This window comes from Calypte anna, chromosome 1 (genome assembly GCF_003957555.1).
Source record: "Calypte anna isolate BGI_N300 chromosome 1, bCalAnn1_v1.p, whole genome shotgun sequence".
Lineage (NCBI taxonomy): Eukaryota > Metazoa > Chordata > Aves > Apodiformes > Trochilidae > Calypte > Calypte anna.
In genome coordinates, this window is record NC_044244.1 from 29912158 (window position 1) to 29938443 (window position 26286).

The 26286-nt window shown below is 39.0% G+C and overlaps 1 protein-coding gene across 1 annotated transcript in view; it reads right to left on the reverse strand.

Annotated features, from left to right (window-relative positions):
- NELL2 (neural EGFL like 2) overlaps nucleotides 1-26286 on the reverse strand; it is a 147726-nt gene that overhangs the window by 34560 nt on the left and 86880 nt on the right. The window contains exons 14-15 of the mRNA XM_030463366.1: nucleotides 8836-8958; nucleotides 6631-6726 (exon numbers count right to left, since the gene is read on the reverse strand). Of these exons, the coding sequence (XP_030319226.1) occupies nucleotides 6631-6726; nucleotides 8836-8958 (219 nt within the window). The remainder of the gene's footprint in view (nucleotides 1-6630; nucleotides 6727-8835; nucleotides 8959-26286) is intronic.

Sequence of the window (26286 nt, forward strand, 5' to 3'; positions counted from 1 at the left end):
AAGATCTGGTTTATAATAATTATTTACCCAAATGGTTTGTCTGAGTTGTATTTCAGTATTTTGAACTAAAAATGTTAAGTGCAAAATTGTAAACTTTTTTTCCTTTCTCCATTGGGTATTTGCATCACTGAAGCTATTTTTGTTTGAGCTTTACACACGCAGGAAAAAAAGGGGGGAAATACGGAGAAGAGTCAAAAAACATATTTTATTTGGGTTTGGCCATTTCTTATATGAGATTAACTAGGAGACAGTGATCTCACATACTTGATGCTCACTATTTTTTCGTAACTGCACTTAGATATTTAAGTAAGCCAACAGTTAGTAACATTGTACAGCTCAATGAATGGGAAACCTGTAAGAGAATCTGCTCCTCAACAGTTCTATTTAAGGTAACAGCTTTGAGTGGCAGGTTTTTTTAAAAGAGTTTGCCATGGATTATTTTAATAACAGGTAGACATGGTTCCCATGATATCCAAGGAAAGTTCATTATCAGGAAATACAAGTTACAGACCATCACCCATAAAAAAATTATATACTTCATTCAACCTGTTAAAAAAAATATCAAAATGCTGCTAGTAGTGAAACTCTGCCATTTTGTCTCATGCATAATTAAAAGCAGTCCAGGGGAATACTCAAAGCACAAAATTAGTATGTGAAGTCAAAAAAGAAGCTGAAAGCAGCAAAAGAGCAGTAATCTTGTATACACATGCTAGCAGATATGCACCTATATAATAGGAGAACAAATCTACTCTTAAAGCTCTGTCATCAAATTAAAGGGGTGCAAGCAGATCTAACAAAGTCATCCTATGCTGGATTCTATAATAGAACACTTTTCAAATATAATTCAAGATAGCATTTTAAAATGGCCATTGTAGAACTCAGAATTTTTCTATCAAACAAGATGCTACTAAGTCAAACATTTTGAAAAAGTTTAACAGGCACAAATATTTTTAGATCCTGCTGGTAGTCTCAACTCTCTGTTCTGCAGAGGGCTGCTTTACTGTGTTAACTACTGCTTGAAAAATCTTTTAACACATAATCCCCTCCTTCCTAAGCAAATAAATGCACTCCCAACACCTCAACCCACATCTTTTGGGAAGAGAAATAGGAATTCTTTCCCACATATTCTTTTTATGTCCTATTACCAATCTAAAAAAACAAAACAAAATAAAACAAAACATGAATCTTGCATTCTCCTTCATCTGTTTCTGAGAGAGACACATGTCCTACCCATTAGGAAGCAAAAAAAAATTTAAATAAGAATTATTGCATGCTTAATTACACAGGGCTTCACTTGTCTTTGCAAAAGCTGCATTTACTGTAAGAATCTGCTATAGCCTTTCCACAGAAGCTGAAAAGGTGAAAAGAGTTACAGCTGTGCCTGAAAACACAAGCAAGCTTCTGATGCTAATCCACCAGAACTGGGAAATCCACTTTGGGTTCTGGGTGAATGGGTTTGCCTTGAAACCATGTTTCAATCTCAGGATAATTTTCTCAGAAGACTTCTGACCTCTCCCATCAGAAGCCAGCTGCTTGCTTCATACTCAGCTGTGCCTTATCTGTCATACCCTCTACTCCTTAGGCAGCTTGTAGGAGCTGACAGTCCCAGCACATGGAACAGTGCATCTCCCCAACCAACATGGGCATCAAGAAAATAGGCCAGATCTTTGCTACACAGTAGACAGCCTTATCAAGTATTTAGAGGGGTGCTCTGCTCACTAACAATCTCAGAAATTTCAGTTTTAGTTTATTCTTGCTCTTGGACAAAAGCCTGTTCTACAAGATGAGGCTGGATCCATAGACAGGACCTAAGCATGGACAGCATAGCCCCTCTTAGGCTTAAGGAGGAATAAAGAGACACTGATAAGTGGGCAGGGATGGGTTTTGGAAAGAGCATGAAAAATGGTGGGGTCCTCAGTGCCTTCTTCACCTTGGTCTTGTAAGATTTGTCTTTGGGAGCCCTAAGTCACCAAGGCCAGTGGGAAAGTCTGGATGGAGAAATATTTACCCTGGGTGGATGAGGATCAATATCTAAATAAACATGGAAAAATCATAAGTCGATCAAACCTGATGGGATGCAGCCAGGGTTTTGAGAGAGCTGGTTGATGTTATGGCAAGGTCAACCCCAATTAGCTCTAAAAGGTCATGGTGACTGAGAGAAGCTCCTGAGAACTGAAAGAAAGCAAATATCTTCCTTATCTTTGAGAAGATCAAGGACTCAGGGGACCACAGATCAGTCAGCAGCACCTCTGTCTCTGGGAAGCTGATGGCATCTTCCTGAATACCATTTCCAAATATATTAAGGACAAGAAGGTGACTGAGAATAATCAGCATTGATTTATGAAAAGGAAATCATGTCTGACCAACCTGACAGTCTTCTAAAATAAGGTTGGTGACTGGGAGGAGAGCAGTGGCTGTTGTTTATCTTGACTTTAGTAAGGTTTTTGGTGCTCCTCTAACATAATCAGACCAGATTTAAAAATGCAGGCTAAATAACAGTGAGGTAGATTGAAAACTTGTGGAATGTCTGGGCTCAGAGGACTGTGATCAGTCACACAAAACCCAGCTGGAGGTTAGTGAATAGCTGTGTACACCTGGGCAAATATCAGGTGCTGGGCCAGTACTGTCAGTATCTGGACAGTAAGGCAGAGTGGGCCCTCAGCACATCAGCTGGTACCACAGATTTTGAAGAGTTTCTGCACCAGGTAATTGTGCTGCCTTTCAGAAGGACCTTAACAGGCTGGAGAAATGGGCCATGATGTTATATGTTCAGAAGGAAATGCCAAATCTTACAGGTAGGAAAGAACAACCTCAGGCTCTAGTAGAGGCTGGGGACCAGCCAGAGGGAAAGCAGGGTTGCAGAAAAGGATCTGGAGGTCCTAGTGTACACCACGTTGAGCAGTCTCCTGGGCCATGTTACAAAGAGCATTGCCAGCAGGTCAAAGGAGGGGATCCTTACCCTCTATTTCACACTGTTGAAATCATTACATCTGGAGTGGTGGGTTGAGTGCTGGGCTCTCCAGTATAAGAGATATGGAGCAAATCCAGTGCAGGCTGTGAGATAATCAGGGGAGCAGAGCATGGGCCATGTGAGCAGGGGCTAATAGGGCTGTGGGGAAAATTGGTTCTGGGAAATGAAGAAGCTGAGGTGGATCTTATTAATGCATATAAACACCTGACTGAGCTGGGGAAAGCCTGACACTGCTCAGCCATGCCCACAAAAGGGACTAGGAGGATGGGAAATTGCATTTGAATATAATGAAAATATTGGTTTTTTAACTGTGAGGGTGATTGGACACTGGAACTGGCTTCACAGGGAGCTTGTGAAGTTTCCATTCCTGAAAACATTTCAAATGCAACTGGACACAGTCCTGTTGGCCAGATCTGTTTGAGCCTGCTCTGAGCAGGGGGATTAGACATGATGGTCTCCAGAGGTCCTTTTCAACCTCAACGTCTCTATGATTCTGAGAAATTACTTGAATAGAGATATTAAATCACCTTTTGCAAAAAGAAACTAATAACTGGTGATTGTATTTTCTAGGATATTGCTGGGGTGTGGATCCAGTCTCCTGTTAATTAATTCATAGGTTCAGCAACTACTGAAAATATCTACATAACGACGTTATATTTTAATGTTAAAATGCCAAAATTCTTCAATAAGCAGTTTTTAAATATATGTAGCATAAACAGAAATAAGTAACATGCAACATAAAAATAGATTTGGCATCTTTACATCAGTCCTCCTCCTTCCTTGTATGTGTGTGCTAGTAAAAATGTCTGCCTAGAAAAGATTACATCACCTTTGTACATAAAGTGACTGTTCAGAAAGGGAAGCTTCCAGCATAAATTATTTGTAACTTGAATATCTTGAATCACTTCAAGCCTAAGGAGAATTACCTTCAGGAAACTCTGTTGCATTTACTGGGAGTGAATATGTAATGTTTGAAGCTCGAGTTTTCTTTTATGGCTGTATACAGCTCTGTTTATCTGACAATGCTGTCTCAGAACAAAGCTTTTGCTCTTTGTTGACAATCTCTCTCTTCCATTTGCCCCTCTGCTGGTATTTCAGACTCTGTTTCAAAGCCATGTGCAAGAGGATTATACAATCCCACTCTTGAACATCAATATCTAAATGAGGCAGCTGGATCTGTACTCCTGTAGCTGTTCCAATAGCAGGAAGGAAGTGAAGGTCCAGTGGAGATCCACCAGGAGAGAGGGTTTCTCTTTGCAAAGCTGACCTATGAAACAGGTTTGGGGCTAACAAAATGGCTCCAGGTCATAACAACGTTATCATTAGCTATGAGATACCAGGTCACTATCTCACTGATTTTATGTTTAATAATGATATTCAGAAAAGCAGCACAGAATCTGCTGTGCTGGAAGGGACCCAGCAGGATCATCAAGTCCAACTCCTGTCCCAGTGTAGACCCAAGAATCACACCAGGTGCCTGAGAGTGTCATCCAAATGCTTCTTGAAGTCAGGCAGTCTTGGTGCCATAACTGCTTCAGTGGGGAGCTTGTTCCAGTGTTCTCAATATCTAACCTAAACTTCCCCTAGCACATCTTCCTACCATTCCCTCGGGTCCTATCATCAATCACCAGAGAGAAGAGGTCAGTGCCTGCTCCTCCTCCTTCCCTGCTGAGGAAGCAGGGAGCTGCCATGAGGTCTCCCCTCAGTCTCTTCTTCCAAGTTGAACAGACCAAGTGCCTATAGCCTCATATGGCTTTCCCTCTAAACCCTTCACCAGCCTCGTAGCCCTCCTCTGTACACTCTCTAGTAGCTCTATACCCTTTTTGTACTGTGGTGCCCAAAACTGAACACAGCACTCAAGATGGAGCCACATCAGTGCAGAGTAAAGTGGGACAATCCCCCCCCACAGCCGGGTAGCAATGCTGTGCTTGATGCACCCCAGGAGTGGGTTGGCCCTCCTGGCTGCCAGCGAACACTCCTGGCTGGTTCAAGATCTGGTTCAGATCTTGGGTCAAGGCTGGTTCAGTTCTGGTTCAAGTCTCTGCCTGCCCTTCCACACATCTCCTGAAGAACAGGCAGTTAGGCCAGCAGTTTGGCTGCTTTCAAAGGTCATTTTGGGATGCCTGCACATAAGATAACTTAAGTGTGCTTAAAATGCCTTGATTTTCTGAACTGGGAACAGGGTGTCTCTAGGTTCTCCTCTAAAGAATGGAGAAGAGACAGGACTTCCAGGGGCAACCCATAAAAGCCATTAATATCTTTTTTTGATAATGGCTATTAATATTGACTACACAAGGAGACTAAAGCCAATATGTTTCTAGCCCCCACACAAGAGGGGAATAAAGCTGGAAAAAAAGAATGTGGGCCTCGAAACCATACACATTAAGTTGATAACAGCACAAGGCTGCAGGGAATATATCAACAAATATTACTAAAACAGGGTAACTGTTTTAACACTCAAGCATTACCTTTGCACCCAATTTGTTCCAAGTAAAACCACAACATTGAAGAGACCTTGGTATCCTGTACCACCTTATTTGCAATCTGTGAAATACTGAGGCATACTTGAAAATTTGCCCTTGTGACACTTTTCTAGAACTAAATGAACAATGAGGATACCACTTTTCATCCAGCATCCCTCTTTTGCTCTTTGATAATAGCTGCTCAACTACAGAAGAATGAAAACAATCCCATTTCTCACCTCTCAAATGGACCAGATAATACAGAATTCAGATCACTCTGTGTTTTTCATTAAACTGGACATGTTTACAAGTCAGATGAAAGCAATACTTGCTCAAGTGACCTCCTTCCCTCTCTTCAGAAGATTTATTGAAGGCAATATAGAACAGCAACAATAGTCAATCATAGGTGGCAGACTGCCCTTTTATTAGGCATACTGAAGCCAATTAATCTATGCAAGCTTTCTCCCTTTACCTCCTGGAGGCATGTGCAGTTAGAACGCCTTTAAAAATTCTGCAGCAATAAATAGAGGTGTTGAAACTGTTCACTTGAACTTTGAGAAATTATTTACAGGCACTTGAGATGCTAAGGATTAATACCCTACATACTCTGCCGGGCAATATAATTTGACTGGATCCAAGACCTAAAAAATGAAGTTCTTAAAGCAAGGCTTTGTGGTACTGCCATCCTCACAGGGGTAGTAGGAAGAGAATGGAATGCCAGCTGAAGGGGGCATTAGGAAAAGCAGTAGGAACACTGAAACCTGCCTTAATACTGAGTAAGGAAAGCTAAGCTAATATTCAAACAAGGTTTCAAGGGAAGGTGAGCTGCTGAATCAGCCATACATTTACAGCCCAGACATAATAAATTTTTGGTATTTATTTCTAGATGAAGATTCCCTGAGATTCATAGGGGATACAAAAGGCCATTTAAGGAGAGAAGCAAGTCTATAATAATCTTATTAATTATGAAACATCAAAACCCAAGATGTCTTAATCCATGCTCTCATTTTTGCAGTCCATGTGCTTCTAATTAGAACTGCTGTAATATATTCTCTTGGGAGGCATATAAGAAAAGTGAGTAACTTTTTAGTAGCAGCTTCCTCTTTCAGGCCACATACTTAAATAATCCTTTACTCTTGGATTACCTCAAACAACCTCCTTGGATTGCTTTCATCATAAACTCAGTTATAATCTTACCAGTTTCACAGCTGGGTCCAGTGAAGCCTTGTGGGCAGGCACAGACATTGGAAGCAATACAGGCTCCTCCATTCCTACACCCATCTTTGCAAAACGCTGAAAAAGGCAAAACCACAATATATGAGTAACAAAACAACACTCACAAGCATCCATGTGGCCACAGGCTACTGGCAGGCTGGTATAAAATGCAGTCCCAGCAGCACTGAGAGCAGAGACTGCCTTTTCCTAAGGATAGAGGTCACAAAGAGATGGTTTATGGCCCCCCTGCCTCACTGGCCAGATGGGCTGACAAGCTACAGAAGGAGATTAGAGCAAATCATCTGAAGACAACAGCTCACATATGTGCTCCTTCTCATGCACTGGGAAGCAGTGAAAGGCAGCATCTTCTTTAGGAACAGGCTCTTCCTAGGGCAGAGCTAGTCTCATCTGCTGCCCAAATAAGGGCCTGGGCATAACACTAAGTTGTCTGAGTATCTTAATCCTTGATTAAGCAATTAGACTGAAACAATAAATATAGTAATTTTGACTCAAGCAGTTCCGAAGAACTTAAAAATTTCTTTCATTTACAGTTTGAAGTTGATCCTCAGATTTGCTCTTTGGCATACTTCAATCTGAGAAGCTGTACTTATATATTTTGGTGCAGCATGGTCCAGATACTGTTGTGAATATACATATGCTTTGAGGAGTCTCTTCTGCAGACACAGAAATGCAACCAGCTCTGATAGAAAACTCTGCAGCTGTTAATAGCTCTGATTTTATCTGCACTATGGGATCAGAGATGCTCTGGTCACAAGAAACTGTAGGTACAACTCAGCAGATGGAGGTTACCACCAACATAAAAAGTGCAAGGCACTGGTTCAGCCCCACACTTGTAACCATGCACTGTAGAAGCCAGGCTTTGGTTTGCAGCTGCTCTGTGTAACAGCACCACTGATGAGGTCTTGTGGCTCTTCTGAGAGACAGCATGAGTGTTATTGATTTGAGCTTTCCAGATCACAGTCTCCAGGCACCAGCCTTGTGGCATGAGACCCTTGGCACTGATTGAGACATTTAAGTATCCTGGTGCTGGATGACACAGTGCACGGGAGCACAGCTGGCAGCACTGAGCACGAAAAGCTGCCAAAGGCATGGGAACAAGAGGAGCTTCCAGGTCTCTCTGAAGGACACTGGCATCAAAGCCAGGGCAGCAGAAAAGTAAATTTCTTGGCTTGAGCCTTCTCCTGCATACTGCTTTTTCAGTATTGAAATGGGAGGGAGATTGCTCTTTTCCATCACAGTGGAGCCAGATGCCCTCTGAAATGTCAGCTCTGCAGACAGAGCTCTTGCTTACGGAACACGGTGCTCTACGGTTATGCACCTTTTCTCTGATCAAAACAAATCTGAGTTACCTTTTTGTAAACTGACACACCTCCAGCAAAAGGACTGAGGAGTACTCCTAAGTAAAGCACAGATGTCAGCTGCACAGACAGAGCTATTTCTGTATGTTATTTCTGCAGCTGTACCACTTCTTGTGTCTCAGCCAGGTCCTCTGCAGCTATGCTACTTTTATTTTCAAGCATCATCTAAATCCTATGCTCAGACCCTGAGGACTCCCAAGGCTTTGGGTCCAAGTAGCATCTCCTCTGATGTAAAATGCAATGGACATAAAAGCAGCACTGTATCTCTGGAAGAGTCTCTTTTTAAGACTAAAGTATAATACACGATGCTTACCAGTGAATGAAAATGTTAGAAAACAAGGCAGCACCTCATGTGTAGCAAAGGTCGTGTATATGCACGTCTCCTGATTATCTCATTTACAATAAAATCACACAGCATTTACAATTTTCTCTTCATCCAAGCAAAACAGCAAATTATTGACCATGGACAAAGAAGATTTGACAATGTATTCCCAGGTGTAACTGTTGGTAATTGTGAGCTTCCTGGAATGGTGTAGCACATCTAGAAACTGTTCATTTGACACAAACATGAAAAATAATTACTTCAGCTTTTAGAAGACACTGCCTATGTATGCCCCATCCTCAAATTACTGTGAATTCTGCTAAATGCAAGGACAGAATATATCTGGTTATGATCTTATAGATGCAGGTCCTAAATGCCTAGCCTAGCATTTTGGCTGTCTTCTTCAAGGCACATGATCAGATTTACATCAGCTATGACAAAGTGTTTCACCCATCCTGCCAAACCACAGGCTTTCCATCAGCTTACCTTTACAGATGGTACCATTGCCCGTGTAACCTGGCTTGCAGACACAGTTGTGCCCACCCACAGTGTTGAAACAGAGCGCGTTTTCATCGCAGTTGTGCTGATTTGTTATACATTCATCATGCTCTGAAAAGGGAAACAAGAACAGGATGGCCCTGAATTTTTAAAACACAACAAAACTGAGGCTTTATTACAAGTGTCCACATTGAAAAGAGATTAACACAGCAGTAGTTAGTGACAACAGGGCTATGTGAATGTGTAACCATGGAATAGCCAAGGTATATATTTTTAGCACTGCTACAGCATAATGGCACTTTTATTAACAAGGAGCCACCACCATTACATTTTCTGTGTGGGATATAGTGTTCTGGTAAATATCTGCCAAAGTACTGGTTGGCATACTGAAAATCCATATGTTAGTTCTACTATATAATTTATTCATGCAGGTTTATCTTGTGCAGGAGTCATAGGGTTTCCTTCAGAAAGCTGACTAATGGTGTGAGACACATGCTAGCTGCAAAAGATATGGTTAGCAGAAGGACGGACTTCAAAACATATCCCATTTTCCTTCCCTTCAGTGCGTATGCAATACCTCATTTAGATGAAATAAAGAACCAAAAAAAGATCTGCCTGCTATTCAAGGGACTTTTGGCATGGCATGTCCTAGCACCAGAGTGTGACGGATGAGATGGCTCTGTCTGGCGACTAGACAGATATACTGGAAAATAACCCTTTGAGAAATAAATGAAAAGTCTCGATAAATATGATTTGGTGTTAATTTGCAATGCACTGCTTAATCTGAAACAAAAAACATATTGTCTAAGTGTGTACATCACTGAACATGTTATTGGTTTAGTTCGTGATTTTTAAGAAGTGTAAAATGCAATTTGAAAAGAAGACACTCTACAGTGTGATTTCAAAATGCTACATGAAATGCTCTACTGTTTACAAAATGCTATATCTTAGTCTGTAGGCATCAAAATGAAATGTTTTTGTCTTCTGGAAATTTTCCTTACATTTTCTTTAATTCAACAGTATTCATCTATCCACAAATCATTTTAGACCCTTAAAATTTTAACTTCAGGAAATCCATCTGCTTGGGGAACATAAAGGCACTTAATTTTAGTCAGCACACATGGACCAACCTGAATGTGAGAATTTCACAGCCATCATTCTGCCTGGTTTTGGGAAATTTTATTAGTGCAGCTTATGCTGGTTCTGGCTATCTGACACAAATGTTAAATCTGAAACTGGGTGCTCTTTCTTCCCCAGTTTTGGGTATGTCACACTGCTTTCAATCTTCCTCTTTATGGAGAGCTGGAGTCTGCACATAGCCCACAGAGTTGTCAGGGAAATGAATTTCTTAACATTTGCAAATCACTATGGAAATGTTCAACTTGCTATTTCAGTACTGGCCATAAACTGCAGTTGTATAAAACTGGCAGAATGGCACATCTCTAATCCATCACTAGACGTAAATTGCCCTCCAGTAATGGCAAGTGCTTATGGTTTAAAAAGGGGAAAAATTTACCACCATGTAACTAATAAATCTTAAACACTTCACAGGTTTAGATAATTTTTAATTCATATTGCTGAGTGTTTTTTACTTTGTTTTTTATTAATACTTACCTAATATCCCTCTTCTAAACAAGGACTTATGTGTTTCATATCACCAACAACGCTCTCCTCAACCCTCAGCATGGAGGCTCAGCCCTTACTGAGTTGGATCCCTCACTGGATGCAGCAAAGCACAGGCTGCAGACCTCTGCCCTGAAGCATGGGATGTAATTACTTTGCTCTCAGCATGAATAACTAAAATTGTTATTATTCACCAAATGATCTAGCCCCTCTAAAATCCAGCTACAGTATTTTTCTCTGACCTCCTAATATAGTGAAATCTCTAGTGCTGGCTGAAAGAGTATTTATGATAAATCAGTCCATAAAATAAAAGGAAAATAAAGTAATGACCATTCACATTAGGTTAAAAGTGTTATCTGTACTGAAATATCCTGGCTTTCTTAGTTTGTGTTATTGTGATACCATTTAAAAGCAGTATGCTATTTAAATGTTAAATATACATTGTTGTCTTATTTTTAAAGGTTCTGTATAATATACAACAGGAAAATAACTATGGAAATATACAAAGCATTATGCACTCAGCAGGTCAAAATACCTTGCTAAGCCATTACCTTGTTATCTCAGGAGGGAGGGTCTATATAACAGTACATCACACTGGTAAACTCAGCTCAAATCCCTGACTTTGACAAATTAAGCATCACCCTCAATGAGGAAGTGTAGCCTTTCACCCTGTGTTTCAGGAATGCAAAAGCATTCCTGGCAGCTCTTTACTTAGGGATAAGAGTATATTAGAGGACAGCAGGTGATCACAGATTGTCACACTAAGAGGAATGGCTCTATGGGAATACCTGGAACAGCTCTGCAAGCCCATCAAGGCATTCTCAGTCAGGGCAAGAGATCTGGATTCTATGCCAAGCAAACATGCTACTGGTATTGCAGTAAAACAAGGTATTAAGCATATTAAAAACACCTTGCAGTGCTGGGACCTTGCACAGATGACTGTCACACTTGAGTGTGCCTGCCTAGTATTTTCTCTCTGGGCTAAGAAAAACTACTGAGTCTTTTGATATGGACCTTTCTTAAAGTGTACAGTATCAATAAAATTAACTTGCCACTAGCTAAGTAATGGGGCTTGGATTCAAAGATAATTCATAAGATAATTCATAATTCAAAGAAGATTCAGAGATAACATGCCCGGTTTCCTACTCAACAGAAGAAACTTTGCTTTTTCTTACCCTCCTGTAAGAAAGATTCTTGTGAGCATTTCAGGAGGGTGGTCCAGAACATAACCCAAACTCCATCGAAATAGCCAGAAGTTCTACTTCTGTCATTTTCTGTTCAAATTTCAGGTCTGCTTCTATTAGCGATGCATGAAAAATGCATGCAGTCTGATAAATGACTTCTGGATTGAAATTTGAATGTCATTTTTTAGGAGCAAAATGTCTCAGAGTAAGGGGAAATTTTGTGATCCCATTAAAGGAGCAGAGGAGGAATAGAATGGATGGAATGGTAAGAAGTCAGCAAAAAAAGAATCAGGGTGTTTTACAGTCCATCTAGATCTGTTGCTCCGTAACATCTGAGCTTAGCTTCAATAACACAAAACATTTCAAGATCGTACTTCATCATATTCCTTCTTAGAGTGGCACCTAACAGAGCCATCAGCCTGGCCTTCACGACTGGCTCTTTTATGGACCTGTTAAAAAAAGGTTAAACTACACCCGAAAAAATCCTGCACAACTTACTACATTCACTCTTCTAGCACCTGGCACACTGTCCACACTGATTTAGAGACCACCAGAAACAGCTTCTTCTAGAATTCCCTACTAATAAGAAGGTAGACTGGTCAGCTTTATTAAAGAATTAATCATTTGTAACAAAAAGGGTGGTGCTCTGTTGATAATTCTTCATTAGTTCATGCTTATAGCTTTGATTTCTTTTTTTACTTGAACACTCAGAAAACCACCTTAAATGAGAAGGACGTTGCAGAAACTGAGTTCACCAATCTTATATATCAAACCAGGAGCTGTAGAAGCAGACAGGACTGGGCATTACAAAGATGGAAAAAAGCAATTTGTAAAAGAATCATTAAAAAGAACCACTAGTATGTTTTTATGTTTGAAAACTGGTATGGAATATTATTTGCCTTATTTAGAAATGTCAGTACTGCCCAAATATATTTCTGATGCTGCAAGAAGCAACACTGAGGTCATTAATTTCAAGCACATTTAGACACCATCTGACATACATTTACTGAAAGTTCTGTGCTTATTTCAGTCCTCACCATAATGAGGATGGGGGCAGGCCAGGTACAATAGCATTACAGAGGCAAAGAAATAAAACTACTTTTCTAGAGAGATTTTAATGATTAACAAACCTGAGTTTGCATAAATATCTTCTATAAACACCAAATGCATTGCTTTCAATGATTATGTCTAAAGCTTTGTTATCTAATATATCTAGATTTTTTTTGCACTACTCAGGACTCTCTGCTCAACAGTGTTAAAATTCATAAATTTTCTGTTCTGTGAATTAATCGAAGTTTAGTAGTATTAATATTGATTAGCAGTATTAATATTGGCTACACTATCTCTGCAATGAGGTCTTTCTAGACAGAAAAAAAAAATTGTGACTACAAAATTTGCTATTGCTCCATGATAATAACACCAGTAGCAGTAAATGTGTTTGAATCTTCCATTAAATAGTTCTTATTACACAGATGATTTAGAGATGCAAAACAATTATGAGATGATGCAATTAAATCACTTATACACATCTGGCTGTGCAGCAAATAGATCATATGTACCCACACAAATACATAAACGTGTAGGTATATACATGCATACATTCAGTAAGGGTGATATACTTCATTTTACTTTGGTTGATTTTGAAATACTACTCCAGCATAATCCACATGGTTTGTTTGAGAAAACTGTTTGTTACTTCAGAAGAATATCTAGGGTGAGGTACTGAGTCCTAGGGAGAGAGGTTGCTGGCATAAACTGAACAGGACCCATTAGATCCTGTGATCTACATCAGAGTGCTGGGTGTCTGTCTTATCAAGTTTCTTATCTGTGCAGAGATTCTTCCAGAATTTAGTGAATTTAACATGCTGTCTGCAATGTATGTCACTTGCCTTCTTCTCGTTATCCTAGCACTGGGCCACATCAGCCCCTATCCTTCCTACACTGTATTTCATGATCAAAAATAAACCAAAAGTCATACAAATGTCTAAGAAAAAACAAAAACCACCAAGAAAACCCCAGCAAACAGAATGTAATTCAATAACAAAAAGCAATGGCTGAGTAGCATCATTTAATTACAGGTAAAGAATATCATGCTGGCAGTTCCCCTAAACCACCATTACCAGTGTTAGAAAATAAGAACTTAGATCATACTTAAGGCACAGAAATGCACAAAAGTTCCATATTAAAATAAACCTCTCCACTTGTGATATTGTGACACAATGCAACTGGTATTAATTTCTGAGAAACTTGTAGACCAAGATTAAACTAAAATAATTTGAATAAAAAGACTATATTAGGTATTTTCTCCTTTTGATGCCTCTGTATTACTGAACCTAAATTCCTTTTGGCTTCCTGTCTCCTTCCCATTGATTTGGTATGGACCTATGCAACCATGGTGACCAGCTGGCCATCTGCTGTGGCAGTGACAATAGATAAGAGTTACTTGATTATCGATAGCTGACACACTTAAATGCCTACAGTTCATCTTAATTACAAGATTTTTTCCGCTCATATAGTTCAAGTACAAGACAAAAATCAGTAGTAATTATATGGGTAGTTTGGAAGACTTATTCCATTAAGATCATTTGGGAAATGACAGATGGTAAATTTCTTTAAGACTTCATATTAACTAGTTTAAATTCTAATTGGCAGGATTCCTTAAAGTCTCAGTGTATGCATGCTATTTTCAAAGAGCAAATGCTGTAAATTTATTGAATTATACTATTTGCTAGAGCATGCCCAGAGAAGGGAAACAAAGCTGGTAAAGGGTCTAGAGCACAAGCCTCGTGGGGCACTGATGGATGGAACTGGGATTGTTTAACCTGGAGAAAAGGACCTTAAGTCCTTAAGTCTCTCTGCAACTACCTGAAAAGAGACTGCAGTGAGGTGGGTGTTCGTCTCTACTCTCAAGTAACAAGCCATAGAACCAGAGGAAATGTGTCAAAAGAGGTTTGGATTGGACACGAGGGAAAATTTCTTCACTGAAAGGGTTGTCAGGGACTGAAAAGGCTGCCCAGGTAAGTGGGGGAGCGATTGTACCTGGAGGTATTTAAAAGACATACAGATATGGTGCTTCAGGACATGGGTGAGTGGTGGACTTGGCAGTGTGCTAGGTTAACAGCTGCACTTGATGATCTTAAAGGTCTGAAACCAGCTCTAGGGAATCCTGCTTTAACAGGAGGGCTGGACTAGATGAGCCTCACAGGTCCCTTCCAACCCCTTACCATTCTGTGATTCTGTCTTTTCCAAACTACAGGATTCAATGATACTATATTTTGCATTTAAATTACTATATTTGCATGTTAAGTTTTGTATTGATATTCAAGGATGCCCCAATTAATTTTTCTACAGACATCTCTTAATTCAAATACAAAATGGAACCCATGTTTTAATTACTCATACAGTTACCATCACAGTTTACCCTCAGTTAATGCAGACATCATTAATTATTAATTAATGACCACCAGCAGCTGTCCTCAGTTGTAAGCTGGGGGTATGAAAAGCCAGATCTCCCTACAGCTGTCTGATTATTGATAATCCTGTTACTTGACTGGTTTTCACCTTCATTCACTCTCATATATCCATGGTGCTCTTGGTCCTCATTTTCTAACTCTATCATCAATGCAGCTATAAACAACACTTTCTGTAGATCTATGTCCAGGATTTTCTTACATTTTTGTCAGAATTATGTTGATGATAAAAATAGCTCCAGCATGTGCATGTTCTATTTTCAAGGTCTGTTTAGAGACCATCCTGCTTTCTGAGATGCTGTTTCTGTCTGTAATTACTTAGTCCATTGTTCTTCAGGGAGAACAGCTGACATCGTCTCATCCAGATGACTACTTCTCTTTTATCTACTAGCTTATTTACTTATTCTCTATTTGGTGTTAGTATGACTTTAAAAAATCATAATAAACCCAAGAAAACTGTAATGAAACCTTAGGAGAAAAATCCACTTGGTAATACGGACAAAATCCAGTTTTACTTTTCATATCCATCATCCAGAAAGCTCCAGGAGTGCATCTTAGTTACACTACTAGGAAGATGTAACAGGGTATCTCTATCACTGGCAATTATTAATGCAGGATTAAAAGCAGCTGAGAAAAACACTTGATCAAGAAAAGAAACATGCTCTCATTCTCTTTGCCTCTGCCTGTGAAGCTAGGAGGGCTTTGGAGAAAGCTCCAAGGTGGCTGTAGCTCTGAGAAAACTCAAGACAGCCTTGTGCTGAGTTGGACTTCCCACAGAATCATAGAACTATGAGAGCTGGAAGGGACCTCTAGGGATCCCCTCGTCCCCCACTACAGCAGGATCACCCCAGAGCACATTGCACAGGACTGCATCCAGGGGGAGTTGAATATCTCCAGAGAAGGGGACTGGGTAGGCTGTGTCATCCACAGAGTAAAGCAGCTTTTGCTTATGTTTAGATGGAACTTTCTGTGTTCCAGCTTGTGCCTGTTGCCCCTCTTCCTTTCATTGGGAACTGTAACTCTGAGAAGTGTCCAGCTCCATCTTCCTTGCACCCAAAGAACTGTTAAATTTCTCTCACAAAAAGACAAATTCTAACACTGCATGTGATGATGGAGCCCATCCCCCAAACAAGTCTCATTTCCTATCATTAAGTTCTTTTCTCTGTAGGAGAACCAAAACCTTTAAGGTATTTTCTGTTCTTTACTAATGAGCAGAAGATCGTAGGACTAAAAATCCCTAGAGAAATATTGCATATAAATATAATTAAAAAAAATATGGGACATTCTAATCCTAGTAAATGCTAGTTTATAAAAAATTTACTATTAAAAAATTTTCAGTTTTATTTTTTATCTCAGAACAGACCTTAGTCTAAAGAAAATTATCTCACACACCAAAGTGTACAAGAGGTGTGTGCTTTTTTCCTACCCTTTAAGATATTTTTCTTCACACAAAATCATTTTCTGTCTTTTTGATTATTTCTGGGGGGAGTTTCCTCCTAGGCTGAAAGAATAGATAACTCGTATCTATCTATAAGTCCCTTTGAACTGTCCACTAGCAAGTCCAAATTCTGTATATCTCCTCAAAATAAAATATATTTTATATATATGCATTTATGTATATAAACATTCCAAATCTTAATAATGTATTTTATGGTCCTAAGCATGGCATACTCTCCTTAACTCGAAAAGCCTAACACATGACTTGAATGTTGACCAGCCCATCCTTCCTGTGGTATCTGCACACCAAGATGTCCATGCCAAGATAACCTAGAGCTCAGGGAAGACAGAAATATACTCAGTCTCAGCCACAACAAACAAATTAATTGGTAAAAAATGCATTTCCAAGCAGGCTCACCATTACTCACTCCATCTTCTTTTCCAGCTCTTTAGCAAACCATTTAAACTTTCTTGAACTCCCTTAAGTTTCACCATCTTCAGCATGTGTTTGCATTTCTGATTTCCAGTTTCATGGAACAAGATATTTTTGAAAAATAGTCACACTCCTCTCATGTAAGCTGCTATTGTAATATTAATCTGTGTTACTTCATGTAACATTCTGTGAATTTTTACACTTTTCAACCAGTTAGGCAGAGAGAACATATTGAAGAATATTTAGAATTATGACTAATGTTAAAAAAACCCCTTAATTTATCTCCACTTTCCATCATGTCTGCCATTGTCTACATTCCCTCTTGAATAGAGAAGTTTAAGGAAAGGATTTTCTAAGGCACTGAGCATATGCCTAACTCTTTTCCCTAAAGGAAATCTGTAACTCCCACTGATTTTAGGACTGTAAGGCAAATGCAAAATGATTTTGAAAATCCCACACCTTAAGTGATTTAAGGTCTGTGACCTTGTCACCCACTTCTTTCTTGCATTAACCCAACCTGATCTCTTAATATCTAGTCTCTGTTTCCACTGGCATTTAAAAAAAAGGTTTATATCTTTTAAAAGGTTTATATCTTTTCATCATGTAGGCTTTCTCCATAAAATCGTTTTATTATTTCATATTTTTAAAATCTAGCCAGATGCACTACTTGTTCCTAGGTAAACCTTTTTAAAGTCCAATGTATACTATATAAGAAACCTCCCAGCCACTGCTGATAAACTGATATGTTCAAAATCTTCTATTATGTTGTCAAAAGTGACAAGAGCAAATCCCACATCTGTAATAGTGCTCACTATGTTATTGCTAGCAGAACAGCTAGACTAGAGCTGTGCATATACTATTAAAATTTCCTCAGCCAACTGAAAAATGTTCATTTTACTTCTTCTGAATTATTTAATTTACTGTTTTCTTACTAGAAGGTTCCATATTACACAAGCCTGCCACCAGCAACACATACACAATACATTTGGCCTCCATCCTACACATATTTCTGTTATAAAAAGAAAGCAGAAAAGTAGCTCCAAACTTGCTCCCTGTTCTCCTGTTTCACTTGTAACAACTTACAGACCAACTAAATAGCCAGAGGGCTCCACAAAAACAGTTCTGAACATCACTTTTTCAGCACAGAGTTAACAGAAGGATGGATATACATTGGGATAGGAGGAGGATGTCTCAGCAATCAAGCAGTGGGCAAAGGTGGTTTGATTAGGAAGAAACTCTTTACTGTGAGGGTGGTAAGACAATTGACCAGTCTGGTCAGAGAAGGTGTGGATGTCCCATCCCTGGAAGTGTTCAAGGCCAGGTTGGATGGGGCTTTGAGCAACCTGGTCTGGCGGGAGGTGTCCCTGCCCATGCAGGGGGGTTGGATCTAGATCATCTTTAAGGTCCCTTCCAACCCAAACCATTTGATGATTCTATGATAAAATACAGACGTACTCATGTTCTCTAGAGACAGCTGAAGCCCCTCTTCTATACTTTTTGGTATAGCATCATGCCAAGTCATTCCAGGAGCTCCTGGGGAAATGAGTTACAACACATTGCACCATTATCAAGGAGCAGTTCTTGTCAGGTAAACGAAATGAGAGGCACCACAGTGGTGGATGGAATGCTGCTGTTGTTTTGATTCTGCTCTTGTCTGCAGGAATCTAGAGCAATGTACCAAATCATAATATTAAGAAATGAGTGATTTTCTTGTTGTCTCATCCAGCAGGGAGATTTCTTAATACATGACATGGTTCCTCTTATTTCCCTGGTGGTACTGTGACACAGGCAATCAGATGACTCACTGGGTATCAAGTAGGGCAGCACTATTTTTGATAAGAAAGCTGTAGTTCTTCATCTCTATGGGGAGAGGAGGCCTTCTTTCAGTGTTGCTCACCTGAGGCTGAACAAGGTTTTCTACTTGAGAATGGGAAAAAAGATATGCTTCAGTGGTGGTAAAGCAGAATAATATTGATGCCTTGCACTTAAGTCAATCTTAATAGGGTCTCCAGTGATGCTCCTGGTTTTCCATAGGGAAAATCCTCCCTGACACTAGACAAAGACACACCAAAACAGCACAGCAAATTTTATCCATCACAAACGCTGCACCTAAGATGCCTTCCCTGAAAACAAAAGCACCTGGGGAGAGAGCTGCAGCCACAGCATAGATTCAGGGAAGAGCTGACACACATACCCAGCTGTGGAAGCCAGGAAATGCTCTCAGCTTCTGCAGTCCTGACATAGCCCTTGATGTCAGGAAATAACCTTCAGAGATGTCTGCACTGCTTCTGACAAAAACCAGAACAGTATAGCAATGGAAATACAATTAAAGTATCTTCCACCTTCCTTCCCCCCTCTGCAGTGGTATGAAACTGGAGACCAGCTGACTTTCTTGTTTCATGCATAGATTTTCTAGCCCACATCATGCTCACCTTGCTGCAACTGCTAATGCCAGCTAAGCTTACAAATAATTATTTATTTACTCACATAAATAGATATTTATGTGCATTTTATATTGATTAATAAATACTTGCATGTGCAAAAAGCATCTTAGTAAAGTTTACGTATCTGAAAAGTTCTGCCATCAAATTTGCTGTCCTGTTTAAGAACCCCATGAATTGCTCTAAAAAGCAGAACTACAGATGACATTGTCTACATTGTTGTTAAGGTCTCAAATACTCAAAACATGAATAAAATCACTGAGTTAAGAAAAAAGCAAATCTTCACCAGGTATTCCATTTTCCTAATACTACTGCCAACCCAGGATGATTTCACCTTTGTAATCTTACTTCCTACATACGTCCCCTGTTTGTAAAACTTAGTATTTAAGCTGAGATGTTTGAGGACTTCAGACCAAGGTGAAGCCAACTCCATGGAAGATACACTATGTGAATAAACATGGGGTATTCAAAGCAGATTAGAATAGCTGTTCAGGCTACCACCAGCCACGATCTCTACTTACCTTCCAAACATTAAAATGATGTTTTCATAAGTTAAGTTAAATTCTACATCCCTTTCCAGCTTCTGAAAAGCTAGTAACAAGGTAATGCCAAGCACGTGCACACTCTAAACTTATTAAAAACATGGGAAAATATGAAAACATATTACTCTTGATGGACCCCCACCTTTCCAGAAATTCTTGAAAAGAATTAGCCATTTCTACCCATTTTGAACAATGTAAAACCTTTATTTATTTTATTTTTTTTAAAGCTTCATCATTACAAGATTCTACTACATTCTGCCACAGGTTTCCAAACCCTAAACATCAAAGTTAACATTGTGTGACAGCTGGTATGTTCCAAACTCATCACATTTACTGGTCTGTAACAGGGTAAATGACACAATTACCTGCTGTAATTACTGTTGCTGACAATATATTTTCCCGTGTGATTGATCTGTGTGACTCAGAGCTGCTTATCTTTGGCAGTCCAGTCCAAATCTCCATTTCCATGTGACTTGGACATTAAGTTAGGAAGTATTTACAAATTAGCTCCAATATCTGCCAAGACAGATATTTGGGATAGTATAAATTCATCCTTTATTGCATGATTAAGCAGTCTACCACTCTAATATTATTTTGCATTAGAAAATAAATATTCAAAATGAAATCTGTTCCCCATTTGAATCAAATGCACATTTTTTTTACTAATATATTGGAAGGGAAACACATTGAAACAGGTGAAAAAAAATGAAGGAATAAAATGAAAATAAATAAGCACATTGACATTTTCACAAAATGCTTATTCCCAAAACAACAGATAAGGTAAAAAAAATAATAAAATATTAGGATACTTAATTCTCCTTGCATACTTGTGACAATTTCACAGAACTCCTACAGAAAACAACAGTGACTTTTGATTTAGGGTGAATTAAAGGCTCATCAAGATAACTGACTGCAAGCATTTCCCTGGAATACTATACCTTTTTACTTTTAAAATATAAAATTGGTGCAATTCGTTGCATTGCTTCTCCTAAAAATATAATTCACATTATATGAAAATATTCCAGCACATAACGACAGAAGTAAATAGACACAGTCTTTTTAAGATGATTTGGAAGCCTGTCAGAAAGAAAATATATTCCAAAAAAACCTCCTACAAACCATTTAGGTAGAGCAGCTCCTATTTCATTGCTAAACTTGTTGACAGAACTCTTGTTTTTCAAGAGAAACATCAGGATGTTCTAAGGTTTTTTGTTATTTGATGGGGAGGGCCTCAAGTTTTGCACAAATGACTGCACAAATTGTACAAGGGCCTGATTTCAAGAAAGTCAATTGAATACCATTTCTGAAATAATTTCAGTTTTCAGTTTCCAGTTCAGCTTTGAAGCTGAGTCAAAAGCACTAGTGTTTTCTTAAAATAAAATAAAATTTCAAAAAGACAGAACAGTTCTTCATATAGAGAATACCCTCAGGAAAAATATCAGATATCTTCTACAGTCACAGTACTTTCAGAAATACTGCCTCACAAGATGTAACTTCACTCACAGAAGTGTCATTTCCCCCAAGAACCTTAGGATCATGTTTAAGGAGGCACAGCAAAACCAGCAATACTTCCCTTTTTATCAATGTGACTTTTAAAATTAATGATGATTTGGCCAGCCTTCCTTGAGGCACCAGCAGTAAAAAACCCTAAAGATGGGTTCCAAAATATTTTCTCAGGAGGTGGTATTTATTCCTACATGTTGGCCCACTCTTTCTGACTGCTTTGGAGACGTCCTGCCAATCACTGTCTCCTTTATTCATTTAAATGAGCTGGCAAATACAGAAGGAGCAAAGTCTGGAACGGAAAATAGTTTTAGACAAAACTAGAAGGGTAGGAAAAAGCATGAGTTTATCTTCCTCTCTATGCATTTGTGCAGGGCCAGCCACAGCCTGGCTGCAGAATCATCAGCACATTTCAGTGTAAATCAGATATTATATGCAGAACTTTAAAAAGAAGCCTTTCTTTGGGATTACACATAGGAACACAGGCACTAGATTTGTCAGTGTAGTGGATAAGCCCAATATGTTTGCTCTGCACACCAATGCATGTCAGGGTATATTTCAGTATAATTGGCCATGCAAAGCAGGACTAGCAAGGACACAATGCCTGCTGTGGCCAAACAATCTGTACCACAAGTAAGGCCACTACTCAAACACGTGGCTGGAAGAGAGGGTTGTAAGTCAAAAGGCTACTTGAATTTTTCTGGCTGTAGAAATCAATTTCTAATTTGAAGAAGAAGCTTGATGCAGTGACGTACATCTGGTTTTGTGAGTTGAGAAACATCAGTTCAAAAGACTGACAAAAGGGAGTAATATTGATCATAATTCATTGTAAAGACATTCCTAGGAAGGACTTGTCAAAGAAGATGACAAATACTAAGTTACATGGACTGACAGTACAAAACGTGAGTTCAGGAATCAGTCTGCCATTTAGCATAAAGTAGGTTAATCTCTTATAAACATTTCATGAATGTTGTTTCAGAAGTCAATAATTACTGGACATACCATGTGGCATGCACTGGGAATCAGATTATAAAGAATTAAAAGTTTCCTTGCTCACAGATTGTCTCACCAGAAATAATTCAGGGATTCCTATCTGTCAGAAAGAGGAAACTTCCATATTGACTTGCAGATATGGTATTAAAAGAAAAGGTTCTGAAGCCCTGGACAAAATTTTAAAAAGTTATGTCCTATCTGGACAAACAGTTATCTTCTTAATCTCTGCCTTTTCTTACAACTGTGTTCTCTTAAGACTGGAAATGTTTTTCAGCAGTAGAACACAAGCAGACAGACTTTATATCCATGAACTGCCAGCTGCATCCACTACCCTTAAAACCTGGTTAATTTATATCATGACTTCAAGTCACCCTGATGTTAGTGTCAACACACAGAAAACTCCTGACTTCAATACAGTATTCTCTGAAAATCTTAAAAAACTCCACTATTTCTTTTTTAAAAACTATCTTGTTTCAAACAGTAGCTCCAGTCTCTTAGTGACCTTGGCTGGAGTCCCTCTGAGAACAGGCTACACCCTCCTGGCATGAGGCAGCCACCAGCTGGCTCAGACACGAGAGATCTGAGCTCTCCAACTTCCTTCACTTCTGGCTCTGTCAATGAGACAGCAGCACATTCCCATCTCCTGAGCCAGAAAGATCCTTAAAGCTTCAAAGAAAGTGTCCTCAAGGCTACCTACTGTGCTCCCTGATCTCCCCAGTCTATCTTTCACTGTCTGTGATCCTCCACAGAAGGATGGGCCAGGGGAAGTCCAGCTGTGAAAGGATGTCATGTTGTGGTTGATTAGTATCAGCCATCCTCTCACTCCCATCATCCTTATTCCCACACTTCACATCCAGTATTGGGATGATCAGGTGATGAAGTTTTGACCAGACAATACCCCATGTACTCTTCAGTCTCTATTACTCAAACCCTTCTAAATAAAAATTGCAGCTGTTTTGTTGCTACTATTTCTGGGTACCCTTCAGTTCCAGATAAGGTATCTAAATTCAGGTGTCTACATGTGCATTATGGGCAGAGTTCCACTGCATAGACACATGTCTAGCTAACAAGTCACATCTAGCCTGGTACTATGTGGCTATCCAAGACATCAGCAAAGGCTTTGACATGAGTCTCTACAAGAAAACTGTAAAAGCATTTGGAAATCAAGTGGGAAACACCACGACGTCTAAAAAGGCACTAGACCTGCAACTGGGCAACCAGATCTTGCTATAGGCATCTAATTTCACATTTCAGATGGTGTAACCTACAGAACTCAGAAGGTGTAAAATAGATACCTAACATGGGGTTGAGTTGCCCACAGATAAAAGACTCAAACCTGTGGAAAGAGATAAACTATTCTGTTCACATACAGCAGAACTGAAAAAGCACCAAGACCTACAAGGTAGGTCTTGTGTCAGCTCTTCTAATCCCATAACACTGACTGCCTAGAACCTGTAAATAGACAACTGAGTTGGATCCAGATTAATCCTTGACCTCTGTTGATTTCAATGTGATCTTAGATGAAGACATCTACATTGGGGCGTCTTAACTGCAAGCTGAATTCCAACTCCTACGTCAACCTCAGTAAAATCCTGAGATGAAGAGTCAACATAATAAGCTATGGAAATGAGTAATTCCTTCAGTCCTGTATGGTTTGTTAGACTGTCTAATTTTACAATATACATTGCTAATTTTGCTACGCCTCTAATTTCCAATCACATTGTCATGACACAGCATATAACTGCATTGTAGAAGCTGTCAAGGGACACTGGGTGCTTGAAAGCTGCAGAGGGGTTCAGAACACTGAGAATTAGGAGATACACTGGGTGAGTGTTGAAACACTGTGAGATAAATATTGAAGTAATTTTAATTTTTTTATTAGTGCTATTTCAGAAATTTAACATAACAGAAGGTCTCAGTCTCTTCTGTGTTACTGTTTTAAACAGTGTTCTCAAGTTGATACTTGATAATACCTTTTAAATACTGAAAAAAATCCTTGTAACGATGAGAATGTAAAATATACTCTATGAAAAAAAAAATAAATTCTTATGTTCTGCTTTTGCAGCAAGACAGATTTTAGACAGTATACAGAAGCTGTAGAAATGCAAAACAATTAGAGACTTGTTTCTAGTAGAACACCTTTTACCATTCTCCATTCCTAAGGCCAACAGGGAATCCAACCATATAATGTATTGATATATGTATTATATATGTATACTAAAAATAAATATAATTGGTAAAATGATTCTTTCTGTTAAAGAATTAAGCATCCAATACAGAAGATTATACATTTGTATCTTTGTCAAAGCAATACATTTTCTATTTATCAACTCATACCTCTGTATCTTTGAAAAAGGAGTACATTTTTTATTTATCCAGTCAAATCATATTCTACCAAGAAAATTTTTAAAGTGTGTTGGATTTTGATCAGCTGAGAAATCAAACCTGCCATAATTGCATAACCAGATGAACAGTTTTTATGAACTGAGTAACCAAGGAGGAAATGGGGCCTAGAGAAGTATCCTCTGGGGAAAAAATAAAAAAAAAAAATGATCTCACTTGAAGTTAAAACAGCCTCCAAAGTTGTCAACAATAACCCCATTCAATCCAAATAAAGCATAAGTAAGTTCTGTTGTATAAGATAGAGCAGGTACATAAAAATGACTTGTGCTGTTATCTTAGTAATGCAGTCGCCTAGCAACAAGCTCAGTCTGAATGATAATTCCTTTATTAGCTTTGTGAACTATCTTACAGCTAGAAAGTGGATATTGGACAGAATTTATCCTCAAAGAGGATTGAGGGCGTCAGGTAGGCTGACATGCTATAAAGCAGATGTAAGAAGCTGGGCCAAGTAATGAAAATCGGAATCAAATCAGGTTTGAGTTAAAAATGCTCCATGCCCACAAGGTGGTTTCTAGAGTGTTTATTACTCACAGCAACCCTGATGGTGTAGCTGGACAGTGTAGCTAACACTGCCTCAGTGGACTCTGAGTTACACTGTGTGTTACTGTATGTGCATGCATGTTACTCCTAACACAAGTGAGGGGGGGAATCATCGTAATCAGAGATGAAAAAGGCAGATGGCTCATCTTGCCCACATCATTATAAAGCCAGAACTTCATGTTTTCTCTGGTGGTTTGCTGACTACAATATTTCCTTAATCAAACTGTAGTATGTTGCTCCTGTGATGTTACAACAAGCCCCTGTCTGTATGCTTGTTAATTGCTCTGTACCTTGCACCATGCTGCACAATTATTCTCAGCCTTTCCTTAAGCATGGTCAACAAACTCAGCTGCTGACGAAAACTTTAAATGTTGCTGATTTCATCAAAATAAGCCAAGGGAAATAATCAGGAAATTAGCTTTTTTATTGTCACTGCATCTCATTTTACCATATTTTCAAGTAAAAAAGCGGGTATACTATAAGCATATAAATAATCTGAGATCACAGACAATTTTTTTAACTTCTTTGCAGCAGTCGTGGGTAAAGTATATACAGCAGTGCAGAATAAAGCTGTACCTTGTGGCCTTATTTATTTACTTATTTAAATGTGGCCTCATTTATCAATGTACTAAGCACTACCAGCTCTTGTTATCCTTAAGATGACTTGTGTATGCTCCTGTGTATCTGAAAAAGCAGCCCAAATTTACACTGTGAATTAACTGAGGACAAGCATGGAGTTTACAACACAGGACTGGATGACTTCATTCACCTCAGGATTACATCAGTCTTACAGCAGCTTTCCTCCAAGGAAACCCAAGACAACCCTACCACTCTCAGAACAGGCTGGTGGAGATACTAAAACATAGCCCT